Source organism: Manacus candei, unplaced genomic scaffold (genome assembly GCF_025592945.1).
Source record: "Manacus candei isolate 608988 ecotype Guabito, Panama unplaced genomic scaffold, ASM2559294v1 h1tg000046l, whole genome shotgun sequence".
Classification (NCBI taxonomy): Eukaryota; Metazoa; Chordata; class Aves; order Passeriformes; family Pipridae; genus Manacus; species Manacus candei.
In genome coordinates, this window is record NW_026138094.1 from 6,756,055 (window position 1) to 6,769,131 (window position 13,077).

Here is a 13,077-nt window from a genome sequence, read left to right on the forward strand (position 1 = left end):
CAGCAGTAGTTCAGCGGGTCAGAGTATGTAAAAGGGCTGCAATTGCTGTGTGTAAGCATTTGAAGTAGCCACAGTCACATATGCTGTACACTTAGGTTTGCGTCAGCAGCTCTTTGGCAACAGACCCAGCCCTATCACAGTCAATTCCAGGAATCTATAACTAGTTCTACCTCTGTCTTCTCATACCCTTTCCTACCAATCTGTGCCTGCCTAGAAGGCTGTCACATGTGTAAGTCGTGTCTGCCAATGTGGAAATGTACTCAGGCTTTTGTTTTTCAACTAGGAAAGAAATTTCAAGGAAGAAATAGAAAAAGGTGTGACTGAATAAAGATGTTTTTGTGCAGTTACTATATATGTGAGCTTTGGCTGGTTTGGTTTTGTTATAAGCTTGCAGCATTAGAGGTATTTTTGAAGCTCATATAGTTCACCAATAGTTGAGAGTTTCTGCTAATCCTTGCTGAAGCCTTGATTTTTGACACAATACTTAATCACCATGTTACTTCTCAGTGCTACCAGCAGCACACAAAAAGTTGAAATGATTAATCAAATTATTTGAACAGATTTCAACAGGATTAAGAATTAACTGGAGTTCACCAGAATTTTCCAGCTGATATGCAGAAGGGGTTTTTGTTTTACTCAGGACAGCAAGTTAATGTGTAACAAGACAATTTATCTCATTTGGGCAGTTCTTGTGATTTAAGCTTAAATGGTGTATAGACAGGTACTTTCAGTGCTGCAATAGCCACAGATTTCTGGCAGAAAAGTGATTTTCAGGCTCAGTCCTTTAAATACTTTGATGACTATTCATTCACAAACTTTTTAAAAGCATCTGAGAAACAGTAACTGACAATACTGGCTTTATCTCATCTGTTAAAATTCCCCTTGGACTGGGACTGATAGTCCAAGTGTACACTAGCCTGGTAGATGGGGTTTTGCATCCCCTCAGATGCCAGTGAAGTTCATCTCAGGCCCATCATTCAGTGACACTGGAAACACTTGCTGGTTTATGCTGGCAATTGGAGTGTACAAAAAAATGTGTCAGGATTTGATTTGAAGTACAGTTATGGACAGAGAAGTGACTGTAAAAAGGCATGTCTTACATGTTCTCCCTCCATGTCCTTCAGGCATCTCTGCTGATTTACTGATTCAGACAAGTAGTTACTACTGTCAGTGCTATAAAACCAATAACCCTGGTGGAAAGAGATGGATTCCCTCCTGCTGTGTGCATTATCAGCAAAAGTATTTGCTGTTTTCTAGTGTGGATTTTGAGTAATTGGATGATGGGCCACAAGGGAGAATAAAGCAGCTCGAGTTTTCCAACTGAAGAGAAATTTTTAGTCTCAAAATTAGAAAAAAGACTGGAGAGTGTTTAAACTAACCCAATCTGACCAGAATGACTGAGTAAATCTGAAACCCCACCATGTCATTTTAACATCAGCTCTTAAAGGCCCTCTTAAACAAGACAGACAAACACTGGTTCCTGGCTTTTTTTTGCAGGCACTAGGTTGCCATTTTTCCTTGACTCATGTTTCTTGCTTATTTAATGTTGCAGTGATGACTTCCAAGTTGATAAATAAGTAAAATCACATATGAGAAACTCTGAGGGCTGAGCAGTGGAGCAGTAAGGTCATAGAAAGAATGGAGCGTGCAATTCTAAAAGGTTTTTCTGTGGGATGTGCTGATGATTGTTTAAAATTACTTAATGGAAAAATTCCAGGCTGTAAAGCAATAAATCTGATCTTCAAGTGTGGTTTTAATATTGAAAAAGAACAATGTAAAAATGCCACCTTTGTGCTCAACAGCTCTTTTCTTTGCACATTTGAATCCAGAGATGTCTTCCGTTTACTGCATTGCCAAAAATTGTTTTCTTCTGCTTTCTTTGTCCAGTTACTTTTGAAGAGTTTACATGACTCCAAGGACCATTGATTGGTCTCTGTTTCCTATTTTGAATTGGGAACATTGCTATTCCTGCTTTTTAGTTTTCATTTCTGGGACAAGAGGTGAAAAATATTTAAGCACGTTGAAAGTGCTGATATTTGCCTTGTGGGAATCCCCAAAGAACCAACCCCGTGTAATCCTATTACAGTCTCCCTCTGTATTTATGTGTTTAACTACTTTAGAAAGTCTGTCCTATACCACTTGAAGAGTCATTCAAGCTTGAACTAATGATTAATGATATAAAAGAGAAGCAGCTGTGATAAACAGCACTTCTTGTCATTGCCCTCCTTTCCATGAAGGGACACATGAGGGGGAAAGATCCCAGCTCAGTTCATGCTAAACTCTTTGCCTGTGTTGATCAGAACCTAATGTGAGAATCCCTGACATGTAGAAAGCATGACATATGACAGTGTTTTTGCAGGGTTTTTCAAAGCAAAGCTGCATTGCTTTGTCAAGTACAAATATCTGAGTTCTGGAACCATCTCTGGAGGCGCTGGGTGGGAAGGAGAAAATGTAGAAAATGCTGTTGGAGAAATGAAATTACTGTGGTTTTTTAGCACCCTTGGGCACCTGTTCCCTGTGAAATTCTAAGGGCAGAATTACATATTTTTGCCTTCCTCCTGGAGATTTAATGCTTTTTTGGACTTTAAAAGATGGAATTTTTAAACATTTCCATGTTTTGCAGAACAGTTGGACTGATACAGAGGACACAGAAAAATAACAATGTCTATCAGACTTTCGTGACTAATCCATTACTTTATGTTTAAAATAACAATAATTAAAAAATAATTAAGCACTAGCTTGTTGATTTCTGTTAATGCAGCTTAGCATATAAATTTACAAAACCAGAGTAAGACTCTCATGAAGCAGCAGCATCATTATGGTATCAATATATCCCTGAGACAGTAGTAGATAAGAAATGTCTTCTCTAACAGAGATAATTTTTCTTTCTTCTTAAGTGTAATGTATTAATAAGATCCCTTCTTATTTCTTTTAGGCACCAGTAACAGATGTGCAGTTTGGCCCTATGAGACTTCATCAAGATCAACTTCAGGTAACACAGCAGTTCAAATTGAAGTCTTGATTTCTAAAACATCACAGATGTTAGCTTAAAATTTATGACTGGAATTTTTCAGGGTACAGAGATCTTCACAGAGCATTTTTATCAAGTGATAATGTTCACATAACAGATTTTTATCTTGACATGCTATGTGATAGCCTAAAAACCCTGCCTGTTTTCTCCAACCATCAGTCAGCTCATAAAAATAGAGCTATATATTCTTTGCTATCAGTTATCTTGTAATCAATTTAGTGAGTGCCTCATTTTGTATTTTACTGGTAGTCAATTCTTAATCAAAATCTCATCAAACTGATACTAAGCCTGTCAAGGTCTATTATACCAGAACTATTGCTAGCATCAACAAAACTTGCAACATTATTACAAAAGATATGAAGTGAGCTTGTTTTTTTGCTGTTCATTGCTGACTGGCATTAATTAATCCTCCTTTGTCTCTTTATTAATAAAGGTCTTATGTCAGTTGTCCCCTTATTTGTCTGGGGTGGGTATGAGGTTTGCAGATACATGACTCCTTTGGACTTCCTTTGAAAATTCTCCCATATCCCAAGGCATACTGAACCATTAATCATCCAAGATATTCTTCAGTCAGTAATTAGAAAACTCCTCAGTTAATGCCATCTGAACCTAATAATGTGAAAATGTCTTCGAGAATTGCAGTTCAACATCTTCCTGAGCTATTTTCAAAACAGACAGTAATGTTATTCAGCATCAGATTTTAGAACATCCTCATCCAGCTGTTCCCCCAGTGTAAATAAGAAACATTTCTTGAATATTTCTGCCTCCTGTATTGTTATTAATGCTTTTATCACTTTTGCCCAGTCATAGGCCACTCTGAAGTGCTGCTGGTTTATCCTGGTGATATAGCTGGCAGGTGTGAGGGAAGGAGAAGTTGAGCAACATCTCATTTGTGCCAGAGTCAATCATACAGCTCAGATCTGCTGACTTTTTGTGCTATTGCTGAAAACCTTTCTTCCCCTCTTAAGGAGTGTTGTAAATTAACTTCACTAAATATAGCGAACAGTTTTGCAGGTTGCTATAAAAGGAACCTGAACTCAGCGAGTACAAAGTCCTTTAGTCTTACAAAAATATGCAGTACATGGAAATGTTAAGATTTACTGGTAGACACTTCACCAACCTGGTCCAAAGTATAACTAGCACTGGAGTTCCTAAAATCATCCAGAAGATAAACAGCAGTAGGATATGGTGTGAGTTACGTGTGCTCCATATTATTGTCTGACTGAAGCATATATTTAAGTGTGGCTTGATTAAGTTACTGAAAGATTGGTGTCTTGGGACAATAGACCAAATGCTGGTTTATTTGTCCATCTTTCCTGAAAGGCTGCATGTACTGAGTGATCCCCCAAAACAACACACCACAGACTTTAGTCTGCCATATTGTATTCTTTTAGGCAAAAGAAGTTTTTGTCTGCAAAACATTATCCTCATGCAAAGCACAATCGTATCAGTAAGAGTCCTCCTTAGCAGACTTTATCTTCTCTACTGTTTTAAATCCTAGAATTTGGAATACATTTCTAAAGAATTGGGCTTTATCATACTTTTAGTATATAGGTATTGTATTGATTTTAAAAAGGCTCAGAGAGATTAGTTATTGGTAATTACACAGCAAGTTAGGACAGAACAAATACTGGCTCACAGATCTGACTTCCAGTTCTGGATTTCAACTATGGTAATCTCCTTCTGTGATATAAATCCCATGGCAAGCTTTGTGTAGAAGTCACACAGGGACATACTCCATATATAGAGGTACTACTTATGATTTCAGTCTGGCTTGAGTTCATTTAGACCAGCCTGTCTGTAATTTCCAGAAACCCCACAGAGTGGGCAGCATCCAGTACTTTGGGGAACTAGGATGAGATAAAAAGGAAAGCACATTTTTCATCGTGCTATGGAAGCACCACTGAGTACTGATTCACACAAGATGAAACATGGCCTTTTTTTCCCTTTTCTAGAATATGATCCAAGACAAATAAACCCCAAGAAAATGGTTGCATGTGAGACAGTTTCAGTGAAGTGGACTTGCTGTTAGTTCATGTACACTGTCTGAAACACAGGCACCCAGTCTCTGCTGGCTGCCTAAGCTCTCTTTGTAGATAATGACAAGAGAGAGACTTTCCAAACTTGTTCTCCCCGTGTGGATATACGTGGTTCTGGCAAACTGTTTTATCCACTTGAAACACCTCTGTATACAGACAATTATAAAAAAGCAGTGCTCTGTAGAAAGCAATTCTGTTGAAAACCAATTAAGGATTAAACCTTGGAAGTGGCTTTAAAAAACATGTTAAGAATAGGCAAAAGTTACAGACTCTGTATACTGTATATGTAAGAATTGTTTGTAATTCTTCACTGTTTGTCTTTAACGCAGGTACTTTTAGTGTTTGCTGAGGAAGACGACCAGAGTAATGGGTTCCGTTGGGCATGTGAGAAAGCTGGATTTCGATGTAACATTGCCAGGACACCTCAGTCTGCACTAGAAAGCTTTCTAGATAAACACCATGACATTATCATTATTGACCATAGGCATTCCAGACACTTTGATGCAGAAGCGTTATGCAGGTAAGCACCATTTCAGTGCAATTAATGCTTAGTAATATAGTTAACACATTATCAAAGTTTTTTTGCTTTTATATGACCTTTTTATAAACTATTGATCATTGATATACTTTTCTGGACAGGTGTGCACTGACAGCATCAAATAGTATTACCTCAGTGCTTTACATCTGATAGCAGCAGCATTTTTGGTTGTGTGCTAGGGTGTCTGAAGCTCGATCTGGCTTGGAGCCACAGCATACAAATTTTCTGGCCATAGTGAACTGTTGGGTTTTTTGTTTGGTTTTCTTCTGTTAGTTTTTTTTTATTCCCAAATCCCTGGTTCCTTGTTTGCACACTAAATCAACTGCAAAGATAGCATATATCACCAAGCAATTCAATTAATACATTCACTTCATGAATGTTCTGATTTTTTTGCAATGTTACTTGCTGTTGAGCAACCCCAGATGCAAACAGGCAACATTTAGTGTGTGTGTTTCCATACCTACAACATTTGAAAATATGTTATGAAGAGCAAAGTTGCAATCTGATTCCAAAAATACTTTTAGAAGCTGCTGTGAAGTATGAAAAAAGGAGAAAAAGATTTGCCTTTCTGAGTCTCTCCACAGAGACTTGACAGGCAGTGGTGCCTTGCTTCAGTGACTTCTTTCCAGTGAAATACCCCTTGGGAATGTGTCTAGACTGAATAACAGGCTGTGGGGTGGGGTGGCAGGGTCAGGGTATGTACCCTGGGTGAGTGTGGTGGGGCCAGGGCACTGGGACAAAGGCTCTTCTTGCTAAACTGAAGGAACTAGATAAGATCTTTGTCAGGCAAACTCTAGGTATCAGCACTGTTCCTCTTCTCCCATGTTTACCATTCTGTCCCAGAATAAAGGAAAATGCACCTGAAATGAGTGAGGCCAAGTCCTTCAAACAAGTCCATTATAAGCCATTTCAGAGTGGAGAATTTTTGCTGTTCCCCCACTGATAACATTTGAGTTTTAGAATAATCTTATGTTCGTGGAGTCTCAGATATGGCTGAATTTATTCTCCTTTCTTAGTAGCAGGCTCGAGATTTGATTTTTGTTTTGTTGTTAAATGAGTTAAAAGAGACATTTTAAGAAAAGTACTGTGTGAACAGTCTGTAAAGTCATGATTTCTGAAATGTGAACTTAAAAAAATTTAAATTATTTGCTTTTTATTTAAAGGTCTATCAGAACAACGAAAGCCTCAGAAAATACAGTCATTATTTGTGTAGTACAAAGGTAAATACTCATATCTTTACTTTCAAGTGTGATCAGAAGTGTAAATCTTATCATTTTAAAAGTAAATACTACATTAAAAACTTGAATGAGAACTTCTTACTGGGTTAGTAATAACTATATACCACACAAAGTTTTCACCATCCTCGACCACAGGATTAAGGCAGGAATTTTTTTTCATTTCTGCTTTCACTAAGGAGGTCTCACTTTGTGTTTTGGTTTTGGGTTTTTTTCCACTCTCCTGATCATTGCAAGCTTTCAGAGTATGTTTCAAACAACTTCTGCAGCATCCTGTACAGAATGTCTCACAGATCTGTATTTTGAACCTTTCTTGATCTGCCTTTTAATATGATTAATCTCAGCACAAACAGGAGACCTTCTAAGTTGTGAAAAAAGATACAGAACAATTTGATCAGTACAATTTGATCAGTACAAAGTATCATCTGACCACAGAAGTTCTAAAAGCGAGACAAACTATATTATGACATCTCAGTAAAGCACTGCATATGCTTTTTCCATCCGCCTCCTCTGAAAACATTACTTATGTATCATAAAATAATGTAAAAAAATCAATATATTTAGTCTGAAATGAAATAACTGGGAGACAATTTCCTCAAAGTACAATTTTGGGAATAGCCATTTCTCAGAAAACATAAATTCTGAAAACTAATTATGAGGTGTTGAAATTCCCCATTAAAAATATACCCCCATCTCTAGCAAACAAAAGACCATAACTAAACATTTCAAGACCCGAAACTTCAAGTGTAAATAAAAACTTCAATCTGCTCATTTACAGAAACTTAACATAGCTGCCTTTCTTCCAGATTCCAGCCATACAGTCACATATGTTGAGTGTCTTTTAACAGTTAGTACAGCCAAGTTTTTCAAAATTATTTAGGTAGTTCATTTAGGAATATGTCCTCCCAAAGTGACCCACTGGAAGGCACTGGGTAGGCAACACTAGCAAATCTGTCCTCATTTGGGCTTCTTGAGTTGCCCATCTAGGATGTGGTACACTCAGACAGGGAATTTCTTAAAACTTTGGCTGTATTGACTTTCAAGTGCATCTCTGACTAAGGACAGCATAAACAATAAAGAATCCAGTACCAAAAAAAGTAGGAATAGTCCAACAACCTAGGTCATTAATTGTTTTCCTTGAAGCACAAGGTTTTTTGTGGTGTAAGTAGCACCTTACGTGCATAAAGGAAAATAACATTTTGACTTCTCCATGCCAAAGATGAAAGCTTATTAAAAACCACAAAAAATATATTTTATTCCTAGATCCTGTAAAGATCTAGCAGTATGTGTGACATCTGGGGTACTAGTATGTCAATGGATTGTGAAATTTGGCCTCAGTTGATTACAAAAATAATCTCTGGCTTTATTATTCTTTTTTCAAAGGCATACTGACCGTGAGGAGTCATCAATATTGCCCCTGATCTCTGCTGGCTTCACAAGGGTATGTATGTTGCAATATTGTACTGGGTTGCTCTGATATTTCAAAATTTTCATGCAAGAAACTATCCAGAAGTTTGGCTCAGTCCCTTTTTGTGTCAGTGATCCAACCTGTAGATCCTGTTAGTACTGCTCATTCCTGTAGGTCCCAATTCTGACCACTGTACACCAGTAGAATTAGAATAATACTGACTAGGTGGCCATTCTCAGGAACGTAAGAAGTGGTGCTGAGACTTTTTACTGCTTTATGCCTTTATTTCAGATGAAATATATGATGCTCTGCTTGAAAAGTTGACATGGACAAAATTGACTGGTGACTGTGGCAGAGCCAGAGAGCAGCTTGCAATGAACAGCACAATGTGCTGAGGGAAATCTCTTCTATCAAATGCCAATTCACATCTGTAAACAGGCTTCAGACACTGTCATGCTATTATCTATTGTTTGGAGGCACTTGAAAAGTATGGCATTGAATCTGTTCCTTGGCAACTAAGTTAAAAAGATACTTATTAGTGCATCAGTTAAGTGGATTCCTTATTGCATTCAGCTGACAATGGAACGAAAATGGGCCTGATTTACAGTGTGATTCAGAATATTTGGTTCCATGCTCACCAGATTTTTTGCTGTCCCATCACATTCCATTTGCACCCCTCTGCTTATTTCTAGTAAGGTCCCAGTCCAGGAAATGCTAGAACCTGAAGATAATGGTATTTAAATGAAAAGAGTCATTTCAGGGGGCACATAAGTAATTTAACACAGGTTATGAATTATTTATGGATCAGAGCCTTGGAGATGGGGCTAATGGCAAAGCACAGAAAATTTTGTTTAGCACCTTAATGTGGTGGCTTACCTTTGATAATCGATCCTCCCTGCAAACTATCCACTTCTGTGCTGGTTTAGCATGAACAAAGATTTAACATTCAGGCTCATACCTGGTAAATATGAGAAGTGTTAAAATAACATGAAAGATACTGAGGTCATTGCTATACAAGCCCCAAAATCAATAATTGTATCCAATGGTAGGTGTGTTTGACTGGAAATTTTGCTTTCTTCTATGTAGAAAATTTGGAGTATTAGCAATTTGAAATTCAAAATAATCTCAGATTTCGATGCCTTGAGAGACAACAATTTTTTTCACTTTATTTTAAATAAGTAACATGAGAGCTAAAAGTAGATTTTTAAAAAATACATTGATCCTCCTAACAAACACAGAGAATAAACAGATTGGTTGAACCTCATTACCATGAGGATCAGTCACCTTTTCAAAATGCAGTAACCTAAAAAGTTTTCCTATTCCCAAAAAATAGTTTTCTCGTGTTGCTTGTGTCACAGCATGTTCATTTTTGGCCTGTCTACTCCTTTTTTTGATTCTTTATCAAGCAAAAGAAAACAGAGCTTCATACCCTTGAATTTGGAAATGTGTATTAATTAAATATTTCTAACCTTTTATTTGCAGAGATATATAGAAAATTCCAGTAGAATGGCCTGTTACAATGAGTTGATTCAGCTGGAATTTGGACAGGTACAGGCACAGTTCAAACTAAGGTAATTTTACCAAAAATGTTATCAACAAAAAAATTTCAATTCAGCCACATCTTAATAGAGTATTTATTTTATGTATGATAGTTAATTATAGAATGGCAGTTAGCTGAAGAAAATACATTAATTGTTGAAGTACAACGTTATCCAGTATGGAGTTGTCATACTTTATTGTCATATATGAGAAGACTTAAGAGGATAAAATTTTATGAGATGCTTTGTTTTTTTTTGTTTGTTTCCAGGGCGTGTAATTCATTATTTACAGCATTAGAGAAAAGTCAAGAAGCCATTGAGATCACAAGTGAAGACCATGTAATACAGGTTTGTTCCAGTTATAAAAATACAGAAAATTGCTCAGTATTTTATTTCATCCATGATTACACTTACTCTTTCTTACAGCACAAGAATCTAATCTAACTTAATGGTTCTAAAAGATTGAAGTGAGTTTAGCTGTAGAGTAGAATTTTCTCCATTTAAAGTATCTTGCATAAATCAAGTCAATTTTAAGGGTGATTGTTGTTTCTGAATGAATAAGGATTTACTCTCTTGTTTTTATTTTTTGATTGATTCTTTTGTATCAAGAATGAATGCAGCCACTGGCTTGTAAGCATTCTTTTCCAAAAATATTGTATGTTAATTTGATACTCTTGAAAATCTAATGGATATTCTATTTAAATAATTGTACACTTTTTTTTTTCCTCAAACCTGATACTGTTTGATGTCTCAGAATTCTTGGGCCAACTGTTTTTGAATGTAATCCTCTCTTAGAAATGTCTTTAAAATAGGGAAAAGAAATTGTGCTTAGGTTTACAGTTCTGAAAACCATCATCTTTATAAAGGAGTTAGTTCCATCCCCAGCTATGAAGCAGTGAAGAGTGATTTTATTATCAGCAAAGAGCTTGAGTCTAAGCCTCTGGGAATTATAACATGCATATAAATTGTACCTTCTTGACCCAAATCTTGACACTGGCAATTTCAATTCAGGATGTGCCTTCTTCATCCCTTTTAAAAAAATAACAGAGCACATCCTGAAGTTGTTTTAAATATGTTTTTTTCAGACCCAATTTTGTCCCTCTGCTGACAGTCCCAGAGTATGAGAGAACCAACATGTGCAGGAGTCCTGGAGCTCCAGCGGGCAGGGCTTTCGCACATGGAGGGGAACCTTTTGGAAGGAACCTTTAGGGGGGAACCTTTAGAAGCAGAGGGCATTTCTCTCATAGTAAAACACTGTAAGTTGTGAGACATTCAGATGCTGTTTTGACAGGAGCTGTGCCTGTAACTCAGCAAGCGAGAGGGTCATGAAGGTGTGGGCTGTTGGTAACAATCTTCGGTTTTATTGGGCAAGGGCCACAAAACTGCAGTGAAATGCAACGTTCACTCCAGAGAGAAAGTGCTTTATTAAATTCCACTTCTTCCAGTTTGCTTGGCTGGACTTGCCAGGACAGGGAAATAGTGATGGTTGGCCCTTACATAGAATGAGACAATGAATTTGCTAGTAGATAAGGTTAATATTCCTATGGTATCCCACTGTCAAATCTGTGATTTTTAGGAACACAGAGGTAGGTTTGAGGTTTATATGTTTGAGAACTGACAGAACCTATTTTTCAGGAATTTATGCTGTCTTTCTAAACTCTGTTAATGTGTAATACTCAGCTGTTTCCAAAATTTCCCTCTCTTTACTCACAGGCACACACTCCACAGAACTATTCTGGCACGGACATTCCTGTTTTGCTTCACAAATTAAAAAATGTGGGCATCTCTCTCAGGAGTAGTACATGCTGACATTTATTTCAAGCTGGGAAAGACATCCCATGGTTTAGCAAACAGAAAAGAGGGATTTTGTTGTGCTTTAAGTATACTGTTCAATGGGTATTTGTTTGTTTTTGTTTCACAGTACGTCAATCCTGCTTTTGAAACAATGATGGGCTATCAAATAGGTGAACTAATACAAAAGGAATTAACAGAAGTGCCTATAAATGAAAAAAAAGCTGATTTCCTAGATACTATTAATTCCTGCATAAAGATAGGAAAGGTGAGTAATGGCATTGTATCACTTATTATTTGCTACCTGTAAGAGTTATTGCAGTCCAGAGATGACACGTTGTGACTTGCAGCTTCACAGAAAAGTAGCATTTGCAACTTTCTCACTCAAAACAAGAACGGGAAGTAAAAAATGGGAGTTTTTTTAAGGGCTTCTTTCTCTTTTCTTGCTTGGAAGAGGTACTTGTTTTATGCAAATAAGTGACTTGCTGAGTTTCTTTACAATTAATGCTGTTTGTAGCAAACAAGAGAAATGAGATGGATGCACATGTTATCCAGTGCTATGTAAATGAGAAAAGTACCATGTTGAAGTATGACATGTGGGAGCAAGTTCAGAACGTAAAAATATCAGAGACATTTGCAATATCACTTGAGAATGATAGGTGTCAGCTGCCAGCTGCCAGTGTGTTTTATTCTCTAATGATATGAGAGATGTCTAATGGATTTCCATTAGAAATGTTCATTGCACTAAGATTGTCCAAGGTCTGGCTTTAAGGGAGGTCTTTACAGAGGGATGTTACTGTTTGCCTGGTACTCCACGATGTTCCTTTGGGAGTGTTGTGAATGTATGTGAGGATCTGTTTAGGAGCTCCCATCTGCATTTCTACGATGAGGTGTAAATGCTTCTGATGCCATTGAACATGTCACAGTACCATATAGGAAGAAGATCATGGAGATTACACAAATAGATTTGGGAATTGGTGTGTTGGGTGGTGTGTCATGGCCCACGGTCAGACCTGAGTCAGGACAGCCGGTTGGGTCGTACCGACTGTGCAGGGGGAAGCAGCACATTATTGGCACAGAGCAAGGAGGTGCTGAAGTGAATCATGGCACTCTGTGCATCTACACAGGGTTGCAAGGTTGTGTTGAGTCATCCTCTGTAAATCAGGGTGCTGACACAAGCACTGATCAACAAAAGCTGTGCTCTGGCTGGGGGCAGATCCCGTGTGCATTTCAATGAGAATGTATCGCTCATTTCTACATGTATTGGCTGTTGGAAGAGATCCCAGTGACAGACAATAGCTTGGATTATGGTGCTTCACATCTCTCTTGCCTGACCAAAGTTATCTCAAAGTAAATGAGTGTAATACGAAACTGATGTTAGAAGAGAGTATTTATTAAGTTATAATTCAAATATATTGGATGTGTCAGGTTTTAAATCCACAACGTCAATTCTCAAGATATGAAGTGATAAATTTTTTAATATTTTAGTGGGCTGAT

At 37.4% G+C, this 13,077-nt stretch overlaps 1 protein-coding gene across 11 annotated transcripts in view; it reads left to right on the forward strand.

Moving 5' to 3' along the window:
• Positions 1 to 13,077, forward strand: part of PDE8A (phosphodiesterase 8A) — a 155,266-nt gene that overhangs the window by 106,326 nt on the left and 35,863 nt on the right. For all 11 annotated transcript variants that reach the window (XM_051796609.1, XM_051796598.1, XM_051796608.1 and 8 more), the window contains exons 2-8: positions 2,936 to 2,992; positions 5,400 to 5,590; positions 6,772 to 6,828; positions 8,227 to 8,284; positions 9,734 to 9,822; positions 10,059 to 10,137; positions 11,711 to 11,848. In XM_051796609.1, the coding sequence (XP_051652569.1) occupies positions 2,936 to 2,992; positions 5,400 to 5,590; positions 6,772 to 6,828; positions 8,227 to 8,284; positions 9,734 to 9,822; positions 10,059 to 10,137; positions 11,711 to 11,848 (669 nt within the window). The remainder of the gene's footprint in view (positions 1 to 2,935; positions 2,993 to 5,399; positions 5,591 to 6,771; positions 6,829 to 8,226; positions 8,285 to 9,733; positions 9,823 to 10,058; positions 10,138 to 11,710; positions 11,849 to 13,077) is intronic.